At 61.1% G+C, this 22,591-nt stretch overlaps 1 protein-coding gene across 1 annotated transcript in view; it reads left to right on the forward strand.

Moving 5' to 3' along the window:
• CROCC (ciliary rootlet coiled-coil, rootletin) overlaps positions 1-22,591 on the forward strand; it is a 71,961-nt gene that overhangs the window by 37,475 nt on the left and 11,895 nt on the right. The window contains exons 22-34 of the mRNA XM_064171749.1: positions 392-523; positions 3,302-3,540; positions 6,260-6,419; positions 6,508-6,675; positions 8,929-9,265; positions 11,630-11,757; positions 11,843-11,963; positions 13,325-13,488; positions 15,111-15,314; positions 16,091-16,270; positions 16,886-17,035; positions 18,139-18,267; positions 22,092-22,315. Coding sequence (XP_064027819.1) covers positions 392-523; positions 3,302-3,540; positions 6,260-6,419; positions 6,508-6,675; positions 8,929-9,265; positions 11,630-11,757; positions 11,843-11,963; positions 13,325-13,488; positions 15,111-15,314; positions 16,091-16,270; positions 16,886-17,035; positions 18,139-18,267; positions 22,092-22,315 — 2,336 coding nt within the window. The remainder of the gene's footprint in view (positions 1-391; positions 524-3,301; positions 3,541-6,259; positions 6,420-6,507; positions 6,676-8,928; positions 9,266-11,629; positions 11,758-11,842; positions 11,964-13,324; positions 13,489-15,110; positions 15,315-16,090; positions 16,271-16,885; positions 17,036-18,138; positions 18,268-22,091; positions 22,316-22,591) is intronic.

Raw genomic sequence — 22,591 nt, forward strand, 5'->3', positions numbered from 1 at the left:
ATGTCCCCCCCACTGCAAACGTGTGTCTGGACATCCCCAGTGCCCACCCCCACCCCTCTGCACGCCCCCATGCCTGGGCACCCCAACACTGCCCAGCACCCCTGCGCCTGGATGCCCCCCAAGCCTGCCCCCTCTTTCCAAGCCCCCCATGCTTGAGCACCTCCCATTGCAGCCCCCAGATCCTGGGGCTCAGCCCTGCCCCTGCACCCCCCCCGGCTCGCAGCCCCCACCCAGTGCCCGCCCCCCACCTTGTCTGCAAGCTCCTCTGTGCCCCCTGCAAGCGCAGGGCTGCTGGGGATGCTCGGGCACCGCACCCATGGCATCTGGCCCCGGGAGCCTCCCGCTGCTCCGGGGGGGGTGGGGGGGCTGAGGGTGCTGTGCCCCTGCCCAGAGCCTGGCGGCAGAGCTGCGCTGCCTGCGGCTGCAGCTGGAGGAGGCAACGGCGGCGCAGGAGCTGCAGGCGAAGGCACTGCGGGACCAGGCGGCGGCGGCGGCGCAGCAGCGAGACACTGCCCTGCGGGAGGTGAAGCCTTCAGCCGCCCCCTGCAGCCCCTCCCAACCCGCACAGCTCTGCCCAGCCTCTGCCCACCCCTGCAGATCCCTGCCAACCTTGCTAGATCCCTCCCTAGCCTGCCCGATCCCTTCCCAACCCCCAGATCCCTTCCCAACCCCCAGATCCCTTCCCGACTCCCAGGTCCCTTCCCAACTCCCAGATCCCTTCCCAACCCCCAGATCCCTTCCCGACTCCCAGATCCCTTCCCAACCCTCAGATCCCTTCCCAACACCCAGATCTCTTCCCAACTCCCAGATCACTTCCCAACCCTGAGATCCCTTCCCAGTCCCCTGATCCCTTCTCAACCCCCTGATCCCTTCCCAACCCCCAGATCTCTTTGCAACCCCCTGATCCCTTCCCAATCCTCAGATCCCATCCCAACCCCCAGATCCCTTTGCAACCCTCAGATCCCATCCCAACCCCCAGATCCCTTTGCAACCCTCAGATCCCATCCCAACCCCCTGATCCCTTCCCAACTCTCCAATCCCTTCCCAACCCCCAGATCCTTTCCCACCTGTCCAGATCCATTTTCTTCAGATCCCTTCTCTTCAGATGCTTCCCCAGCCCCCCAAATCCCTTCCCAACTCCCAAATCCCTTCCTAACCCCCAGATCCCTTCCCCACCTGCTTCCCACCTCTTCAGATCCTTTCTCTTCAGATCCTTCCCTAGCCCCCAGATCCCTTCCCAACCCATAGATCTTTTCCCCACCCTCTTCCCACCTGTCCAGATCCATTTTCTTTAAATCCCTTCTCTTCAGATGCTTCCTCAGCCCCCCAGATCCCTTCCCATCCCCCAGATCCCTTCCCCACCTGCTTCCCACCTCTTCAGATCCTTTCCTAGCCTCCCAAATCCCTTCCCAATCCATAGATCTTTTCCCCATCCCCTTCTCACCCATCCAGATACATTTTCTTCAGATCCCTTCTCTTCAGATCCTTCTTTAGCCCCCAGATCCCTTCCCAACCCCCAGATCCCACCTCTTCAGATCCCTTCTCTTCATGTCCTTCCCCAACCCCCCAAATCCCTTCCCAACCCACAGACCCCTCCCCAACACCTCAAATCCTTTCTAAACTCCCAGATCCCACCTCCCAAAATCCCATTTCAACCCCCAGATCCCTTCTCTGCCCCATAAATCCATCCCCAGTCCCCCAAATCTCTCCCCAGTCCCCCAAATCCATTCCCAAACCCCAGACCCTCTCCTACCCCCTAAATCCTTCCCCAGTCCCCAAACCTCTTCTTACCTCCTAGATCCCTCCCCAGTCCCCCAAATTAATTCCCAAACCCCAGATCCCTTCTTGCCCCCTAGATCCTTCCCCAACCCCCTAGATCCCTCTCCAGATCCCTCCCTAGTCCCCCAAATTAATTCCCAAACCCCAGATCCCTTCCCACACACCCAAATCCATTCCTACCTCCTAAATCCCTTCTCATGCACTGAAATCCATTCCCCAACCCCCAGATCCCTTCCCACCTCCTGAATCCTTTCCCAAAGCTCAGGTCCCTTCCCACCTCCTAACTCCTCTCCTACACACCCAAACCCCTTCCCCAAGCCCCACATCCCTTCCCACTCCCTCGGATCCTTCCTTAGCCTCTCAGATCCCTTCCCACCCCCTCAGATCCTTCCCCGGGCCCCTGAGTCCCTTCCCACGCCCTCGGATCCCTTCCCATCCCCCCGGATCCTTTCCCCAGCCTCCCAGATCCCTTCCCACCCCCTCGGATCCTTTCCCCAGCCTCCCGGATCCCTTCCCACCTCCTCGGATCCTTCCCAGCCTCCCAGATCCCTTCCCACCTCCTCAGATCCTTCTCCAGCCTCCCAGATCTGTTCCCACCCCCTCGGATCCTTCCCCAGCCTCCCGTATTCCTTCCCATCCCCTCGGATCCTTCCCCAGCCTCCCGTATTCCTTCCCATCCCCTCGGATCCTTCCCCAGCCTCCCGTATTCCTTCCCATCCCCTCGGATCCTTCCCCAGCCTCCCGTATTCCTTCCCATCCCCTCGGATCCTTCCCCAGCCTCCCGTATTCCTTCCCACCCCCTCGGATCCCTTCCCACCCCCTCGGATCCTTCCCCGGCCCCCTCAGTCCCTTCCCAGCCGCTCCCTGCCGCGGTGCCCGCTGAGTGCCGGTGCGGCGCAGGCGGAGGAGGCTCGGGCGGAGGTGCGGATCCTTTCCCACCCCCTCGGATCCTTTCCCACTCCCTCGGATCCTTCCCACCTCCTCGGATCCTTCCCAGCCTCCCAGATCCCTTCCCACCTCCTCGGATCCTTCCCAGCCTCCCAGATCTCTTCCCACCCCCTCGGATCCTTCCCAGCCTCCCGGATCCCTTCCCACCCCATCGGGTCCTTCCCCGGCCCCCTCGGTCCCTTCCCCGCCGCGGTGCCCGCTGAGTGCCGGTGCCGCGCAGGCGGAGGAGGCTCGGGCGGAGGTGAGGATCCCTTCCCACCCCCTCGGACCCTTTCCACAGTCTCCCGGATCCCTTCCCACCCCCTCGGATCTTTTCCCCAGCCTCCCGTATTCCTTCCCACCCCCTCGGATCCTTCCCAGCCTCCCGGATCCCTTCACACCCCCTCGGATCCCTTCCCAGCCTCCCGGATCCCTTCCCACCCCCTCGGATCCCTTCCCCAGTCTCCCGGATCCCTTCCCACCCCCTCGGATCCTTTCCCCAGCCTCCCGGATCCCTTCCCACCCCCTCGGATCCTTTCCCACCCCCTCGGTCCCTCCCCCGCCGCGGTGCCCGCTGAGTGCCGGTGCGGCGCAGGCGGAGGAGGCTCGGGCGGAGGTGCGGCTGGTGGCGGCGGCGCGGGCGGCAGGGCGCCAGGAGCTGCTGGAGGCGCAGAGGGAGGCCCGGGAGAGCCGGGAAGGGTGGGAGGCGCAGCGGCGGCAGGCGCAGGAGGCGAGGAGAGCCCTGGGGGACGAGGCCAGGGAGAAGGAGACCCTGAGGCGCTCCAACGAGGAGCTGCGGGCGGCTCTGCGCCGCGCCGAGGGGCAGCGCATCAGGTGAGGGGGGCAGGGGGCACAGGGTTGGCACCTGGGGCAGGGGAGGTGCCAGGTGGGAGATGGCAGGGGCTGGGGTGGTGCTTGAGGTTGAGATGGTGCTTGAGGCTGGGGTGGTGCTTGAGGCTGGAGATGCAGAAGTTGGAGTGGTGGTTGAGGCTGGGGTGATGCTTGAGGCTGGAATGGTGGTTGAGGTTGGGATGATGCTTGAGTTTGGGGTAGTGCTTGAGGCTGGGGTGGTGCTTGAGGCTGGAATGGTGGTTGAGGTTGGGATGATGCTTGAGTTTGGGGTGGTGCTTGAGGCTGGGGTGATGCTTGAGGCTGGAATGGTGGTTGAGGTTGGGATGATGCTTGCGTTTGGGGTGGTGCTTGAGGCTGGGGTGGTGCTTGGGGCTGGGGTGGTGGTTGAGGTTGGGATGATGCTTGAGTTTGGGGTGGTGCTTGAGGCTGGGGTGGTGCTTGGGGCTGGGGTGGTGCTTGAGGCTAGGGTGGTGCTTGAGGCTGGGGTGGTGCTTGGGGCTGGGGTGGTGCTTGGGGCTGGAGATGCAGAATTTGGAGTGGTGGTTGAGGCTGGGGTGATGCTTGAGGTTGAGATGATGCTTGAGGTTGAGATGATGCTTGAGTTTGGGGTGGTGCTTGAGGCTGGAGATGCAGCAGTTGAAGTGGTGGTTGAGGGTGGGGTGATGCTCAAAGTTGGGGTGGTGGTTGAGGCTGGGGTGATGCTCGAGGTTGGAGTGGTGCTTGGGGCTGGGGTGATGCTTGAGGTTGAGATGGTGCTTGGGGCTGGCGTGGTGCTTGAGGCTGGAGATGCAGAAGTTGGAGTGGTGCTTGGGGCTGGGGTGATGCTTGAGGCTGGGGTGGTGCTTGAAGTTGAGGTGGTGCTTGGGGCTGGAGTGGTGGTTGAGGCTGGAGATGCAGAAGTTGGAGTGGTGCTTGGGGCTGGAGTGGTGCTTGAGGCTGGAGATGCAGCAGTTGAAGTGGTGGTTGAGGCTGGGGTGATGCTTGAGGTTGAGATGATGCTTGAGTTTGAGGTGATGCTTGAGGCCAGAGATGCAGCAGTTGAAGTGGTGGTTGAGGGTGGGGTGATGCTCAAAGTTGGGGTGGTGGTTGAGGCTGGGGTGATGCTTGAGGTTGGAGTGGTGCTTGAGGCTGGGGTGATGCTTGAGGTTGAGATGATGCTTGAGTTTGGGGTGGTGCTTGAGGCTCAAGATGCAGCAGCTGGAGTGGTGGTTGAGGGTGGGGTGATGCTCAAAGTTGGGGTGGTGGTTGAGGCTGGAGTGGTGCTTGAGGTTGGGGTGTTGCTTGAGGCTGGAGATGCAGAAGTTGGGGGTGGTGGTTGAGGCTGGATTGGTGCTTGAGGTTGGGGTGATGCTTGAGGCTGGAGATGCAGAAGTTGGGGGTGGTGGTTGAGGCTGGATTGGTGCTTGAGGTTGGGGTGATGCTTGAGGCTGAGACTTTCTTGGAGTGCTGCAGTGATTTGGGTGCTCAAGGCTGGGATGCTGCTGAGGGAGAGGAGATGCCCAAGCTGGGAAACGCAGAAGTTGGGGTGATGCTTGAGTTTGGGAGTTGCTCAGAGTGGTGAAGTGGTTGAGGTAATCAAGGCTGGGATGATGCTCAGGGAGAGGAGATGCCTGAGTTGGGAGATGCAGGGTTGGGGTGGTGCTTGGGGTTGTGGTGCTGCTTGGGTCTGGGGTGGTGCTTGAGGTTGTAGGTTGCTTGGAGTGATGCAGTGATTTGGGTGCTCAAGGCTGAGATGCTGCTGAGGGAGAGATGTCCAAGCTGAGAGATGCAGGGTTGGGATTAGGGTGGTGGACAAGAGGATACCCCAAATGGGACATGGGTAGGGTGGTGCAATGCCTTGGGTGCCTGGGGCCAGGGTGATGCTCAGGACAAGGTAGCTGCCCAGGTTAGGCGATGCAGAGGATGAGGTAGTGCCTTGGTGAGCAGTGCTTAGGCTCAGGGCATGCAGTGGAAGAGGATGCTTGGGATAAGGGAGAGGCTCAAGCTGAGAGATGCAGAAGTTGGGATGATGCTTGAGGTTGGGGGGTGCTTGGAGTGATGCAGTGGTTGGGGTGCTCCAGGCTGGGGTGGTGCTGAGGGAGGGGAGATGTCCAAGTTGGGAGGTGCAGGAATTGGGATTAGGGCAATGGTTAGGACAAGAGGATACCCCAAATGGGACATGGTTGGGGCAGAGTGAGATGCTTTGGGTGCCTGGGGCCAGGGTGGTGCCCAGGATAAGGTAGCTGCTCAGGTTAGGAGGTGCAGAGGACAGGATGGTGCCTTGGAGAGCAGTGCTTGGGGTCAGGGTGGCACTCGGGGTCAGGGCACGCAGTGGAAGAGGATGCTTGGGATAAGGGGAGGGAGGCTCAAGCTGGGGGATGCAGAATTTGGGGTGATGCTTGAGGTTGAGGGTTGCTAGGAGTGATGCAGTGATTTGGGTGCTGAAGGCTGGGGTGATGCTGAGGAGATGCCCAAGCTGGCAGAGGCAGGGGTTGGCCGATGGCTGGCACAAGCAGCTGCTGAAACTGGGAGACCAGGAGGGGGTAGCCAAGGTCGGGGGACACCGAGGGCTGAGGGAGATGCCTCAGATGGAACAGGGCTGATGCGTGGAGCAGACTGCTGGGGCTGGAGGTGCTGGCTCAGGGCAGGGTGGCGCTGGGCGTCAGGAGATGATGTCCCCGAGCGGGGGTTGGTGCCAGCCCCTTCTGCCCCTCTCCCCCAGCCTGAAGCGTGCCAGCGAGGAGAAGGAGCAGCGGCTGGCGCTGCTGGAGGACGGGCGGGCGGCAGCAGACAGGGAGGTGAGCGAGCTGCGAGCCGCCCTGCGGGAGGTGGAGCGTGCCCGCCTCGATGCCCGCCGAGAGCTGCAGGAGCTGCGCCGCCAGGTGAGGAGGAGGAGGAGGAGCATGGCGAGGTGCCACCGCCCTCGTCTGAGCTGCCGCCAGCTGCTGCCTCCTCCTCGACCTCGGGCAGGTGAAGGACCTGGACAGTGAGAACAGCAAGAGGAGCAAGGAGGTGGGGGAGCTGCAGGCGCGGGTGGCCCGGGAGGAGCAGCGGGAGGAGGAGAGCCGCAGGGAAGCCTTCGGCCTCAGGCAGAAGGTGGTGGAGAGTGAGGCTGATGTGGAGGCTGCCAAGAAGGAGGTGAGGGGTCCCTGAGGGTTTCTAAGGGCTCCCAAGAACCCACAGTGTCGTGGTGCTTGGTGCTCATCACCCCACAGTGTCCTCATCACCCCCCAGCTTGGTACCCATCACCCCACAGGGTCCTCATCACCTCCCAGCTTGGTACCCATCACCCCACAGGGTCCTCATCACCCCCCAGCTTGGTACCCATCACCCCACAGTGTCCTCATCACCCCCCAGCTTGGTACCCATCACCCCACAGTACCCTCATCACCCCACAGTGTCCTTATCACCCCACAGCTTGGTACTCGTCACCCCCCAGCTTGGTACCCATCACCCCCCAGCTTGGTACTCATCACCCCACAGCTTGGTACCCATCACCCCCCAGCTTGGTACTCTTCACCCCACAGTGTTCTCCTCACCCCCCAGCTTGGTACCCATCACCCCCCAGCTTGGTACTCTTCACCCCCCAGCTTGGTTCCCATCACCCCTGCAGCCTGGTACCCTGCATGTGCCTGTGAGGTGATGGGGACTCTGTCTCCTGTCCCCTTGCCCCATGTCATGCTGCTGCTCTCCCCTGGCATCCTCATTGCCCCACAACTGGTACCCTCTGTCCCTGGTGTCCCTACTGCTTGGTTGCCTGATGCCATGCCCCTGGGTGCTTCTGTCACCTCACCACTCAGTGTCACAGGTCCTCACTGCCCTCTGCTCTCTCCCTTGCACCCCTGGGGGTTCCTTGCCAGTGCATCTGCTGCACCCACTTTGTCTCCTTGCTTTGGGCCTCACTGCTCCATCCTCTGCCTTCTTGGGGTCCCCCATCACCCCACTGCTCCATCTCCTGCCTCCCTTGGGATCTCCTATCAGTGTCTCCCTGCATTTCTGGGGTCCCCATTACCCTTTACTCCATCTTTTGCATCCCCATCACTTTATTGCTCCATCTCTTGCATCCCTGCTGTCCCCCATCATTTGCACCCCATCATTTGCACCCCCCATCATTTGCACCCCATCACCCCATTGCTGTGTCCTCTGCATCCCTGGGGTCTTCCATACCCCATTACTCCTCCCCCTGCATCCTCACCACTCCATTTCTCCACCCTTGTGTATCCCCTCTCACCCTGTTGTTCCATCCCTTGCACCTCCTCACCCTGTTGCTCCATCTCTTGCATCTTTGCTGTCTTTCATCACTCCATTCCTCCATCCTTGCACCTCATCACCCTATTGCTGTGTCCCCTGCACCCCTGGGGTCCCCCATGCCCCATTACTCCATCATCCTGCATCCTCACCACTCCATTTCTCCACCCTTGGGTGTCCCACATCACCCTGTTGCTCCATCTCTTGCATCCCTGGGTTCCCCCCATACCCCATTACTCCACCCCCCGTGTCCTTATCACTCTGTTACTTCACCCTTGGGTGTCCCCTCTCACCCTGTTGTTCCATCCCTTGCACCCCCTCACCCTATTGCTCCATCTCTTGCATCCCTCTTGTCCCCCATCATTTGCACCCCACCACCCTATTGCTGTATCCTTTGCATCCCTGGGTCCCTCCTACCCTACTACTCCACCTCCTGCATCCCTTTGGGCGTCCCTCACCACTCCCTGGTTCCAACCCTGGTATGTTTCACCCCATTGCTCTATCCCTACCTCCTCTCTCTCCTCCTCTCTCCTCCTCTCTCCTCTCTCTCCCCTCCCCTCTCCTCTCCTCTCCTCTCCTCTCCTCTCCTCTCCTCTCCTCTCCTCTCCTCTCCTCTCCTCTCCTCTCCTCTCCTCTCCTCTCCTCTCCTCTCCTCTCCTCTCCTCTCCTCTCCTCTCCTCTCCTCTCCTCTCCTCTCCTCTCCTCTCCTCTCCTCTCCTCTCCTCTCCTCTCCTCTCCTCTCCTCTCCTCTCCTCTCCTCTCCTCTCCTCTCCTCTCCTCTCCTCTCCTCTCCTCTCCTCTCCTCTCCTCTCCTCTCCTCTCCTCTCCTCTCCTCTCCTCTCCTCTCCTCTCCTCTCCTCTCCTCTCCTCTCCTCTCCTCTCCTCTCCTCTCCTCTCCTCTCCTCTCCTCTCCTCTCCTCTCCTCTCCTCTCCTCTCCTCTCCTCTCCTCTCCTCTCCTCTCCTCTCCTCTCCTCTCCTCTCCTCTCCTCTCCTCTCCTCTCCTCTCCTCTCCTCTCCTCTCCCCTTCTCTCCTCTGCCCCTCTCGCTTCCCCCTCTCCCCTCTCGCCTCTCCTCTCTCCTCCTCTCGCCTCTCTCCTCTCGCCTCTCTCCCCTCTCCCCATCCCCTCTCCCTCTCCCCCCAGCTGCAGCAGCTGCAGCGGCGGCTGGCGGAGGCGGAGGCGGAGTTCGGGCAGCGGGAGAAGGACCTGGCGCGCAGCCTGGAGGAGGCTCGGGGCAACGAGAAGAAGCTGCTGGCCGATGCCCGCAACCTGCAGCTGAAGGTGGAGGCGGCGCGGGAGGAGGCTGCGGAGCTGAGCCTGCGGCTGAGCGCCGCCGAGGGCCGGGCGCAGGGGCTGGAGGCAGAGCTGGCCCGCGGCGAGGCGCTGCGCCGGGCGGCAGAGAGCCGCCTGGGGGGCATCCAGTCTGCCCTGCGCCGCACCATGGGCATCGGCCGGGCACGGCCCGGCGCCCCCAGCAAGGGTGAGAGGGCCTGGGCACTGCCCCCCCCGGGGCCTTCAGCTCCGGCTTAGGGGAAAGGGGATGTGTCCTGCTGCGCTGCAGCTCGCTGCGGTGCTCCTGCTGCTGTGGCCCTGGGGATCCTGCTGCTGCATCCCTGCATCCCTGGAGATCACCTGTATCCCACTGCTGCATCCCTGGAGATCCCCTGTATCCCACTGCTGCATCCCCTGCATCCCTGGAGATCACCTGTATCCCACTGCTGCATCCCTGCATCCCTGGAGATCACCTGTATCCCACTGCTGCATCCCCTGCATCCCTGGAGATCCCCTGTATCCCACTGCTGCATCCCCTGCATCCCTGGAGATCCCCTGTATCCCACTGCTCCATCCCTGGAGATCCCCTGTATCCTATTGCTGCATCCCCTGCATCCCTGGGGATACCTTGTATCCCACTGCTGCATCCCCTGCATCCCTGGGGATCCCCTGTATCCTACTGCTGCATCCCTGGAGATCCCCTGTATCCTATTGCTGCATCCCCTGCATCCTTGGGGATCCCCTGTATCCCACTGCTGCATCCCCTGCATCCCTGGAGATCCCCTGTATCCAACTGCTGCATCCCTGGAGATCCCCTGTATCCTATTGCTGCATCCCCTGCATCCTTGGGGATCTCCTGTATCCCACTGCTGCATCCCTGGAGATCCCCTATATCCCACTGCTGCATCCCCTGCATCCTTGGGGATCTCCTGTATCCCACTGCTGCATCCCTGGAGATCCCCTATATCCCACTGCTGTATCCCCTGCATCCTTGGGGATCCCCTGTATCCTACTGCTGCATCCCTGGAGATCCCCTATATCCCACTGTTGTATCCCCTGCATCCTTGGGGATCCCCTGTATCCCACTGCTGCATCCCCTGCATCCCAGGGGATCCCCTGTATCCCACTGCTGCATCCCCTGCAGATCCCCTGTATCCTACTGATGCATCCCCAGAGATAATCTATATCCTATTGCTGCATCCCCTGTTTCCCTGGGGATCCCTTGTATCCCACTGCTGCATCCCCTACATCCCTGGAGATCCCTTGTATCCCACTGCTGCATCCCTGGAGATCCCCTGTATCCTATTGCTGCATCCCCTGCATCCCTGGAGATCCCCTGTATCCCACTGCTGCATCCCCAGAGATCACCTATATCCTACTGCTGCATCCCCTGCATCCCTGGAGATCCCCTGTATCCCACTGCTGCATCCCCTGCATCCCTGGGAGATGTCCCCTGACCTTGTTGTTCCACTGTTTGTCCCACTGCTGCATCCTTGGGATCCTGATATCCTGTTGCTCCATCCCTGGGGTCTCTTACCACCTCATTACTCCATCTCCTGCATCCTTGGAGTTTCCTATCACTCCATTGCTCAATTTTCTGACTCCTTGGGGTCCCCCATATCCCATTTCTGCATCCTTGGAGTGTCCCAGCACCCCATTGCTCCTTTTCCTGCATCCTTGGGGTCCCCCACATCCCATTGCTCCATCCCTGGGGTCTTTCATCCCCCCACTGCTCCATCTCCTGCATCCTTGGATACATCCCATCACCCCATTGCTCTTTTTCCTGCATCCTTGGGGTCCCCCATATCCCATTGCTGCATCCTTGGAGTCTCCTATCACCTCACCACTCCATCTCCTGCATCCTTGGCTGTATCCCATCACCCCCTTGCTCCATCTCTTGCATCCCCATCCCCCCACTGCTCCATCTCCTGCATCCTTGGAGTCTCCCATCATCCCATTGCTCCTTTTCCTGCATCCTTGGGGTCCCCCATATCCCATTGCTCCATCCCTGGGGTCTTTCATCCCCCCACTGCTCCATCTCCTGCATCCTTGGAGTCTCTCATCATCCCACTGCTCCTTTTCCTGCATCCTTGGGGTCCCCCATATCCCATTGCTCCATCCCTGGGGTCTTTCATCGCCCCACTGCTCCATCTCCTGCATCCTTGGAGTCTCCCATCATCCCACTGCTCCTTTTCCTGCATCCTTGGGGTCCCCCATATCCCATTGCTCCATCCCTGGGGTCTTTCATCCCCCCACTGCTCCATCTCCTGCATCCTTGGAGTCTCTCATCATCCCACTGCTCCTTTTCCTGCATCCTTGGGGTCCCCCATATCCCATTGCTTCATCCCTGGGGTCTTTCATCCCCCCACTGCTCCATCTCCTGCATCCTTGGAGGCCTCTCATCACCCTTGTTGCTCCATGCCTCAGCTCCCCCTCTTCCCTCACTGCTCCATCCCTGGGGGGTCCCCCGCACCCCACATCCCACCGCAGCGCATCCCCCACCTCGGGCTTGCCATCTTCCCTTGGCAGCTGTGCCCTCTTGTCCCCGTGTCACCCAGTCTGTCCCATACAGGTGGGGGCCCTGAGGGCTCAGGGAGCCCCAGCTCACCCCCGGGCCCCGAGGCAGCAGCCGAGCCCGAGGCGGTGCGGGCAGCCCTGCGGGAGTTCCTGCGCCAGCTGCAGGATGCCCAGCGGGAGAAGGTGCGTGCCTGTCTGTGCCCCTCCGTCCTCTCCCCTCCCCACCCACCCTAAAAATGCCCTTTTTCACCCCAGTTCCTCGCCCCAGGAGGAGCTGCGGGTGCAGGTGGGCAGCCTGAGCCAGCGGCTGGCAGAGGTGGAGGAGGAGCGGGACAAGGCTGGCAGAGAGGCGCAGCAGCTCCAGAAGCTGCTGGCTGAGAGCGAGGAAGGTAACGGGGGGGGGGGGGTCGTTGGGGTGTATCCTCTGCCCCCAAAGTGTGGGGTTTGGGGTGACTTGGGGAAACTGAGGCATGGGAGGGGGTGGGGAGGAGGTGCTGCGTGGGTCTGCTGGGTGCTGGGAGGAGTTTCACTGGGCTGGGCCCCCAAATCCTGGTGGAACTGGTCATGGAACTGGAGAAGCCCCTGGGCAGACCCAGGCAGCCCAGTTGGCACTGGTGAGTGCCCAGTGCAGAGCCCACACATCCCAGTTAAACTGGTGAGTGCCCAGTGCAGACCCCACACATCCCAGTTGGTACTGGTGAGTGCCCAGTGCAGAGCCCACACATCCCAGTTAGTACTGGTGAGTGCCCAGTGCAGAGCCCACACATCCCAGTTAAACTGCTGAGTGCCCAGTGCAGAGCCCACACATCCCAGTTAAACTGCTGAGTGCCCAGTGCAGAGCCCACACATCCCAGTTGGTACTGGTGAGTGCCCAGTGCAGAGCCCACACATCCCAGTTAAACTGCTGAGTGCCCAGTGCAGACCTCAGACATCCCATTTAATACTGGTGAGTGCCCAGTGCAGAGCCCACACATCCCAGTTAATACTGGTGAGTGCCCAGTGCAGAGCCCACACATCCCAGTTGGTACTGGTGAGTGCCCAGGCCAGCCCCACACATCCCAGTTTAAGGTTACTCCCCCATGCCCCCCCATTAATCCCAGTAAAGCACCTGGTAACCCACCCATACACCCCATAAATCCCAGTACCACTGGTACCCTCCCATGCCCCCCGAGAAATCCCAGTAAATCCCACTGGTGACCCCTCACCCACACCCCAGTACCACTGGTGACCCCTTACCCACACCCCAGTACCACTGGTGACCCCTTACCTACACCCCAGTACCACTGGTGACCCCTTACCCACACCCCAGTACCACTGGTGACCCCTCACCCACACCTCAGTACCACTGGTGACCCCTTACCCACACCCCAGTACCACTGGTCACCCCTTACCCACACCCCAGTACCACTGGTGACCCCTCACCCACACCCCAGCACCACTGGTGACCCCTTACCCACACCCCAGTACCACTGGTGACCCCTCACCCACACCTCAGTACCACTGGTGACCCCTTACCCACACCCCAGTACCACTGGTGACCCCTTACCCACACCCCAGTACCACTGGTGACCCCCCCATACCCCCCACATGTGTGCCCCCCTGAGCATCCCCATTCCAAGTGCTGGACTGGTGCTGCCCCTCTGCATCCCCCTTAAGCCCTGCTCCCTGCCCAGTGTGTGCCAGTCTGCTGTGCCCCCCCCGCGCCCAGCTGCCAGCGGCGCCAGTGAGCTGTGTGCTGGTGGCACGGCAGGGGCAGGGCGCGGCGGGGGGCAGCTGGGCAGTGCCCAGGCCGCGCTGCTGCTGCAGGAGGAGAGGCTGCGGCGCGGCGAGAGGGAGCTGCGGGCGCTGAGGGACAAGGCGGCGGCGCTGGAGCGGAGCCTGCGGCATGCGGAGGGCGAGCGGCGAGTGGCACAGGTTTGGTGGGGGGGCACCTTGGGGAAGGAGGGCACAGGCCACAGAGGCACAGGGCTGCTGGGTTGGCAAAGCCTTCTAAGGTCACCCGGTCCAACTGTCAGCCCAGCACCGCTGTGGGCACTGAGTTGTAGCCCAGAGTGCCATGGCCACAAGTGTCGTGAGCAGCACTGGGGATGGGCACACTGGGGATGGGCACTCTGAGGATGGATACTCTGGGGATGGGCACTCTGAGGATGGATACACTGGGGATGGACACTCCAGGGATGGGCACTCTGAAGATGGATACTCTGGGGATGGACACTCCAGGGATGGGCACTCTGGGGATGGGCACACTGGGGATGGGCACTCTGAAGGTGGATACTCTGGGGATGGACACTCCAGGGATGGCACTCTGGGGATGGGCACTCTGAAGGTGGATACTCTGGGGATGGACACTCCAGGGATGGCACTCCGGGGATGGGCACTCTGAAGGTGGATACTCTGGGGATGGACACTCCAGGGATGGGCACTCTGAGGATGGGCACACTGGGGATGGGCACTCTGAAGGTGGATACTCTGGGGATGGACACTCTGGGGATGGGCACTCTGGGGATGGGCACACCGGGGATGGACACTCTGGGGATGGGCACTCAGGGGATGGGCACTCTGGGGATGGGCACTCTGAGGATGGGCACTCTGGGGATGGGCACTATGGGGATGGGCACTCTGAGGATGGACACTCTGAGGATGGGCACTCTGGGGATGGGCACTCTGGGGATGGGCATTCCGGGGATAGCACTCCCGGGATGGGCACTCCAGGGATGGGAACTCTGATCGCATTCTGTGCTTCTGTGCTGCACAACCTCCCTGGGAAACCTGTGCCAGTCTCTCACCACCCTCAACCTGTGCCAGTCTCTCACCACCCTCAACCTGTGCCAGTCTCTCACCACCCTCAACCTGTGCCAGTCTCTCACCACCCTCCCTGTAAACAACTTCTTCCTCACATCCACTTTCCATCTCCCCTCTGCCACTTCAAACCCATTCCTCCTCCTCCTCCTCCTGCCATTCCCAGACCTTCTCAACAGTCCCTCCCCAGCCCTCCTGCAGCCCCCTGCAGATCCTGCAAGGCCACTCCAAGCTCTCCTCCAAGCCTTCTCCTCTCCAGCCTGCACAGCCCCAACTCTCTCAGCCTGTGCTCAGAGCAGAGCTGCTGCAGCCCTCTCAGCATCTTGGTGGCCTCCTCTGGGCTGGCTCCAACCCTTCCATGTCCTGCTTGTGCTGGGGGCTGCAGAACTGCCCCCAGGACTGCAGGTGGGGTGTGAGGAGAGCAGAGCCAAGGGGCAGAATCCCCTCCCTTGCCCTGTGCCCACACTGCTCTGGCTGCAGCCCAGCACAGGGTTGCTCTCTGGGCTGCACTCACACTGCAGGCTTAGGTTGAGCTTTTCCTCACCCCAGACCCTCAGGGCTGCTCTCAGCCATTCCCCACCCAGCCCCCAGCTAGTGCCAGCTCCCTTCCCCACCACCCTTGGGGCACAGCCAGGTTTTCACCCATCCGAACATCCACCCACCTGTGCCACGACCTGCCAGATCCTACCCCTGCCCCTATACCCCCATCTCGGTGGCATCCTCCTGGTGCCTTGCAGGAGAAGCTGAGCGCGGTGCGAGCCAGCGAGGCCGAGCTGGAGGATGCCAGGCGGCGGCTGGAGGCGGCAGAGAGCCGGAGCAGCCGCCTGGAGCTGCAGCAGCGGGTGCTGGAGGGCGAGCTGCAGCGGGCACGGGCGGCGCTGGGCGAGCGGCAGGCGGAGGCGCGGGCACTGCAGGACCGAGCTGAGCTGCTCCAGAAACAGGTAACGGCACCGAGTCCTCTCAGTCTCCATCACCTGCCCTGGAGGGGCTCAGGCCCAGCTTGCCTTCCCGTTTTGGGGTCCTCACTGCAAGGAGGACATCGAGGGACCGGGGGAGGTGCAGAGAAGGGCAGTGAAGCTGGGGGAGGGTCTGGAGAACAGGGCTGGGGAGGAGCAGCTGAGGGAGCTGGGGGTGTGCAGCCTGGAGAAGAGGAGGCTGAGGGGAGCCCTTCTGGCTCTCTGCAGCTCCCTGAAAGGAGGCTGGAACCAGGCTGGGGTTGGTCTCTTCTGCCTAGTGTCAGGTGACAGAACAAGAGGAGATGGCCTGAAACTGTGCCAGGGCAGCATTAGGCTGGACAGGAGGAACAATTTCTCTGCTGTGAGAGTGGTCAGGCACTGGCACAGGCTGCTCAGGGAGGTGGTGGAGTCCCCATCCCTGGAGGTGTTCAAGAAACCTGTGGCCATGGTGTTTGGGGACATAGCTTAGTGGGCATGGTGCTGTTGGGTGGATGGTTGGGGGTGTTGGGTGACCTTGGGGGGGGCTTTCCACACCCAAACAATTCCATGAGTACAGCAGCTGAGCAAGGCCTGACCCCCCCCCCTCCCCTGCCCCCCTTTTGCCTGGACATCTCCCTGGTTCTCTTGACTCTTGCTGTAGTTTGTGGGTTGCAAGCAGAGCCTCCTGCTGGTGCCGGAGCCGCTGGGCACGGCGCAGCTCCTCCTTCCGTGGGGCTCCTGGAGGCGCTGCCTTGACTCTGGCTGTTGCTTTCGGGGTGTAGCTGGCAGCCAGCGAGCAGCGCGCCGGTGCCTTGCAGCTGGCCACGGAGCGGCTGAGCGCGGCGCTGGCAGCCAGCGGCGATGCCCCGAGCGTGCCACCGGCGGTGCCCGACGGCCAGGAGAGGCTGCTGCAGCTCCAGAGCACCCTGACCGCCGGCGAGCTCGACCGACGGCTGCTGCAGGTGGGTGAGAGCACCCTAGGGTGGGTGGGCTGGGACACTGGGGGCTCACTGGGGATGTATTCTGTGCTCAGCACTGCGCAGGCCAGCCCTGCAGTGCTGTGTCCAGTTCTGGGCTCCTCCATTGCAGAGAGCTGTTGAGGTGCTGGAAGGTGTTGAGAGAAGGGCAGCAAGGCTGGGGAGGGGCCTGGAGCACAGCCCTGTGAGGAGAGGCTGAGGGAGCTGGGGGGGTGCAGCCTGCAGCAGAGGAGGCTCAGGGCACAGCTGATTGCTGCCTGCAGCTGCCTGCAGGGAGGCTGTAGCCAGGTGGGGTTGGGCTCTGCTGCCAGGCAGCCAGGGACAGAAGAAGGGGCCCCAGGCTGAAGCTGTGGCAGGGCAGGTTGAGGCTGGATGTTGTTAGGAAGTTGTTGTCAGAGAGAGTGATTGGCACTGGAATGGGCTGCCCAGGGAGGTGGTGGAGTCTGTGTGGCTGGAGGTGTTGCAGCCAAGGCTGGCTGGGGCACTGAGTGCCATGGTCTGGTTGGTTGGGCAGGGCTGGGTGCTAGGCTGGGCTGGGGGAGCTTGGAGCTCTCTGCCAGCCTGCTTGATGCTGTGGTTCTGTGTCCCTTGCCCCCCCAGGAGGGGCTGGATGTGGCGCGGCAGGCGCTGGCGGAGGCGCGGCAGGAGAAGGCAGCGCTGCGGGAGCAGCTGCAGGCACTGCAGGCTGAGCAGGAGGCTCTGCAGCGGAGCAAGGACGAGCTGGAGGCACAGGGCCAGCAGCAGCAGGAGGTGAGGGCAGGGAGGGGTGCACCCCACACCTGGTGAGGGATGGCAGTGGGGCTCCCCACATTCACCCTCCTTTGTCCCCATGCAGCGCCCTTTGCCTGCACCGTGAAGCCTGTTGGCCCCCACATGGCACCACGAACCCTTTCCCACCCTGCCATAGCACCCTCTTGGCCTGTGCAGCACCACAGCCCCCCTGTGCAGCCCCTGCAGCCCTTCCCACCCCCGATAGCACTCCATAGCCCCAGCACCCTATAGCCCCCATATAGCCCCAGCACCCTATTTACCCCAGCACCCTCTAGCTTCCATGTAGCCCCAGCACCCTCTTTGCCCTATCACCCTATGGCCCTCATATAGCCCCAGCAGCCTCTTTGCCCTGGCACCCTATAACCCTCATATGGCCTGGCACCCTATTTACCCCAGCACCCTGTAGCTCTCATAGCCCCAGCACCCTACTTACCCCAGCACCCTCTAGCTTCCATGTAGCCCCAGCACCCTCTTTGCCCTGGCACCCTATAGCCCCCATGTAGCCCCAGCACCCTATTTACCCCAGCACCCTCTAGCTTCCATGTAGCCCCAGCACCCTCTTTGCCCTGGCACCCTATAGCCCCCATGTAGACCTGGCACCCTGTAGGCCCTGTACAGCCCTGGCACCCTCTTGCCCCAGTACCCTATAGCCCCCATACAGCCCTGGCACCCTCTTTCCCCAGTACCCTATAGCTCCCATATAGTCCTGGCACCTTATAGCTCCTATACAGCCCTGGCACCCTCTTTGCCCCAGAACCCTATAGCCCCTATACACCCCTGGCACCCTCTTTGCCTCAGTACCCTATAGCTCCCATACAGCCCTGGCACCCTCTTTGCCCCAGCACCCTGTAGCCCCTATACAGCCCTGGCACCCTCTTTGCCTCAGTACCCTATAGCTCCCATACAGCCCTGGCACCCTCTTTGCCCCAGCACCCTATAGCCCCTATACACCCCTGGCACCCTCTTTGCCCCAGCACCCTATAGTCCTCATGTAGCCCCCATAGAGCCCCTGCCCTCCTTGCCCTCTGCATGCCCCCTGTGCCCCATGCCCCCTGGCGTGGTGCTGACGCGGGTGGGCACAGGGGCTGCAGCAGCAGGTGCTGAGCCTGCAGCGGGCACTGGCGCGGGCACAGGGTGAGCAGAGGGCAGCCCAGCGCCAGGCCCTGCTCCTGGAGAAGGATCACAGCGCCCTCAGGAGCACCCTGGGCAAGGTGAGCAGGGCCCGGGGGAGGGGGGCACCCTTGGGTACCTGTGGGGATGGCCTGGCACAGCAGGGCAGTGGTAGAGGGGGCACAAATGCAGGGGCAGGCCCTAAAAGCGTCGTGGCACAGTGGGTGCCCAAGCAGAGTTTGTGTATCTGTAGTCTAAGTGCACTTAAATATCCAGAGGGACCTGGGCAGGCTGCAAAGGTGGCCCCATGCCAACCTCATGGCCAACAGGAACAAGTGCAGGGTCCTGCATCTGGGTCAGGGCAATGCCAGGCACCGATACAGGCTGGGCAGAGCCTGGCTTGAGAGCAGCCCTGAGGAAAGGGACTTGGGGTGCTGGTGGAGGAGAAGCTGAACAGGAGCCAGCAGTGGGCACTGGCAGCCCAGAGAGCCAACCTGAGCCTGGGCTGCAGCAGGAGCAGTGTGGGCAGCAGGGCCAGGGAGGGGATTCTACCCCTCTGCCCACCATGGTGAGAGCCCAGCTGGAGCTCTGTGCCCAGCTCTGGAGCCTGCTGCAGGGAAGGTCTGGAGGTGCTGGAAGGTGGCCAGAGAAGGGCAGGAGGATGAGCAGGAGGCTGGAGCTGCTCTGCTGTGGGCACAGGCTGAGAGAGTTGGGGCTGCTCAGTCTGGAGAGGAGAAGGCTCCCAGGAGACCTTACTGTGGCCTTGCAGTGTCTGAAGGGGGCTACAAGAAAGCTGGGGAGGGACTTTTGAGGCTGTGAGGGAGTGACAGGACTGGGGGGGATGGAGCAAAGCTGGAGGTGGGGAGAGTGAGGCTGGAGGTGAGGAGGAAGTTGTTGAGCAGGAGAGTGGTGAGAGGCTGGAATGGGTTGCCCAGGGAGGGGGTTGAGGCCCCATGGCTGGAGGTGTTTGAGGCCAGGCTGGCTGAGGCTGTGTGCAGCCTGCTCTAGGGTAGGGTGTCCCTGGGCATGGCAGGGGGTTGGAGCTGGATGATCCTTGTGCTCCCTTCCAGCCCTGATGTATGCTCCAGATCTTTGTAGCTTTAATGTGTAGGGATTTTACTCTGCTTTCTTGGAGGTTTGTCTGTGTAGCTGCTGCATCTTCTACTCCAGGCACATATTAGCTGCTGCATCTTCTACTCCAGGCACCTATTAGCTGCTGCATCTTCTACTCCAGGCACATATTAGCTGCTGCATCTTCTACTCCAGGCACATATTAGCTGCTGTGTTTCCTACTCCAGGCACATATTAGCTGCTGTGTTTCCTACTCAAGGCACATATTAGCTGCTGTATTTCCTCCTCCAGGCACCTATTAGCTGCTGTATTTCCTACTCCAGGCACATATTAGCTGCTGTATTTCCTCCTCCAGGCACCTATTAGCTGCTGTGTTTCCTCCTCCAGGCACATATTAGCTGCTGTATTTCCTCCTCCAGGCACCTATTAGCTGCTGTATTTCCTACTCCAGGCACATATTAGCTGCTGTATTTCCTCCTCCAGGCACCTATTAGCTGCTGTATTTCCTACTCCAGGCACATATTAGCTGCTGTATTTCCTCCTCCAGGCACCTCTTAGCTGCTCTATTTCCTCCTCCAGGCACCTCTTAGCTGCTCTATTTCCTCCTCCAGGCACCTATTAGCTGCTGTATTTCCTACTCCAGGCACCTCTTAGCTGCTCTATTTCCTCCTCCAGGCACCTCTTAGCTGCTCTATTTCCTCCTCCAGGCACCTCTTAGCTGCTGTGTTTCCTATGCAGCTGCTGTATTTTCTCTTCCCCCTCTCCATTACCTGCTCCATCTCACCTCCTCTGCTCTGTGTCCCACCTTAGCTCTCTCTCAGCTACTGTGTGCTGTCTTTAGTCTCCCTTACCTGCTCCGTCTCCAGTCTCCTGTACTTCTCCTCCCCAGCTCCATTCTCTCCTCTCTTCTCATACTCTCTGCTGGATTTTCCCCTTTCTCTCTCTCTTCTCTGCCTTGTTTTGCATTGGGTATTTATCACCTGCTCCATCTTCCTCTCTCTCTGCTGTCTTTTCTGCTCTGCCCTATTTTAGGCACACATCTGCTTGCATTTTCTCCACCTGCCCTGCTCCCTTTCCTCTTTTACAGCTCTTAGCAGCTGTTTTAAACACATCTCTGCTCTGCTTTTCCCCTTCAGATCTGCTTCATCCTCAGTGTTTTCTGTTCCCTCTCTTGGCTGCTCCATCTCCAATCCACTTGCTGCTGTCTCTCAGATTTAACCTCTGTCTGCTCTGTCATACACATCCCTCACATCCATACATCCACTGCTTGGGCTGGGAGGCTGCTGGGCTCATTTTGGGGTGCTTAGAAGCTTGGGGAGATGCTTCTTGGACTGGGAGAGTGCTGGGCTCATTTTGGGGTGCTTAGAAGCTTGGGGATGTGCTGCTTGCACTGGGAGAGTGCTGGGATCGTTCTGGGGTGCTTGGAACTTGGGGAGATGCTGCTTGGGCTGGGAGGGTGCTGGGATCGTTTTGGGGTGCTTCAGAGCTTGGGGAGATGCTGCATGGATTGGGAGGGTGCTGGGGTCATTTTGGGGTGCTTGCAGTTTGGAGAGATGCTGCTTGGGATGAGAGCATACTGGGATCATTTTGGGGTGCTTCAGACCTTGGGGAGATGCTGCTTGTGCTGGGATCATTTTGGGGTGCTTCAGAGCTTGGGGAGATGCTGCTTGGGCTGGGAGCATACTGGGCTCATTTTGGGGTGCTTGGGGAGATTCTGCTTGGGCTGGAAGGGTGCTGGGATCATTTTGGGGTGCTTGGAAGCTCGGAGAGCTGCTGCTGGGACTGGGAGGGTGCTGGGATCATTTTGGGGTGCTTGGAAGCTCGGAGAGCTGCTGCTGAGACTGGGAGAGTGCTGGGATCATTTTGGGATGCTTGGAAGCTCGGAGAGCTGCTGCTGGGACTGGGAGGGTGTTGGACTCATTTTGGGGTGCTTCTGAGCTTGGGGAGATGCTGCTTGTGCTGGGAGGGTGCTGGGATCATTTTTGGGTGCTTGGAGCTTGGGGAGCTGCTTCTTGGGCTGGGAGGGTTCTGGGATCGTTTTGGGGTGCTTGGAGCTTGGAGAGATTCTGCTTGGACTGGGAGCATGCTGGGATCATTTTGAGGTGCTTCAGAAGCTTGGGGAGATGCTGCTTGTGCTGGGAGGGTACTGGGATCATTTTGGGGTGCTTCAGAGCTTGGGGAGATGCTGCTTGTGCTGGGAGGGTGCTGGGATCATTTTTGGGTGCTTGGAAGCTTGGGGAGCTGCTTCTTGGGCTGGGAGGGTTCTGGGATCGTTTTGGGGTGCTTGGAGCTTGGAGAGATTCTGCTTGGACTGGGAGCATGCTGGGATCATTTTGAGGTGCTTCAGAAGCTTGGGGAGATGCTGCTTGTGCTGGGAGGGTACTGGGATCATTTTGGGGTGCTTCAGAGCTTGGGGAGATGCTGCTTGTGCTGGGAGGGTTCTGGGATCATTTTGGGGTGCTTCAGAGCTTGGGGAGATGCTGCTTGTGCTGGGAGGGTTCTGGGCTCACTTTGGGGTGCTTCAGAGCTTGGGGAGCTGCTGCTTGTGCTGTGAGGGTGCTGGGCTCATTTAGGGGTGCTTAGAAGCTTGAGGAGATGCTGCTTGTGCTGGGAGTGTTCTGCGTTTATTTAGGTGCTTCAGAGCTTGGGGAGCTGCTGCTGGGACTGGGAGGGTGCTGGGATCACTTTGGGGTGCTTGGAAGGTTGGAGAGCTGCTGCTGGGACCGGGAGGGTGCTGGGCTCGGTTCGCATCCGAGGCAACGCTGGCACGGGGGGTGGCAGCAGGAGCACAGTGCTGGGCTGGTGAGTGCCCCTGCAGCCCTGTGCCACCTCCCCCCCTCTCCGTCCGGAGCAGGTGGAGCGGGAGAAGCTGGGCACGCAGGAGGCCTCTCGGCGGCTCTCTGCCCAGCATGAGCAGCTTGCCCGCTCCCTGGGCAGCGCCCAGCGCCAGCTGGCACAGGCGCAGGACCGCGTCCGGCTGCTACAGGTGCGGGCTGCCTGCGGCACCCACGGCAGCTGCCCGCTGGGCACAGCCTGGGGCTCAGGCCAGCTGCGGGAGATGCTGCTTGGGCTGGGAGGGTGCTGGGATGGTTTTGGGGTGCTTGGAAGCTTGGGGAGATGCTGCTTGTGCTGGGAGGGTGCTGGGATCGTTTTGGGGTGCTTGGAGCTTGGGGAGATGCTGCTTGGGCTGGGAGGGTGCTGGGATGGTTTTGGGGTGCTTGGAGCTTGGGGAGATGCTGCTTGGGCTGGGAGGGTGCTGGGATCGTTTTGGGGTGCTTGGAGCTTGGGGAGATGCTGCTTGTGCTGGGAGGGTGCTTGGATCGTTTTGGGGTGCTTGGAAGCTTGGGGAGATGC

The sequence above is a fragment of the Pogoniulus pusillus genome, chromosome 36, assembly GCF_015220805.1.
Source record: "Pogoniulus pusillus isolate bPogPus1 chromosome 36, bPogPus1.pri, whole genome shotgun sequence".
Classification (NCBI taxonomy): Eukaryota; Metazoa; Chordata; class Aves; order Piciformes; family Lybiidae; genus Pogoniulus; species Pogoniulus pusillus.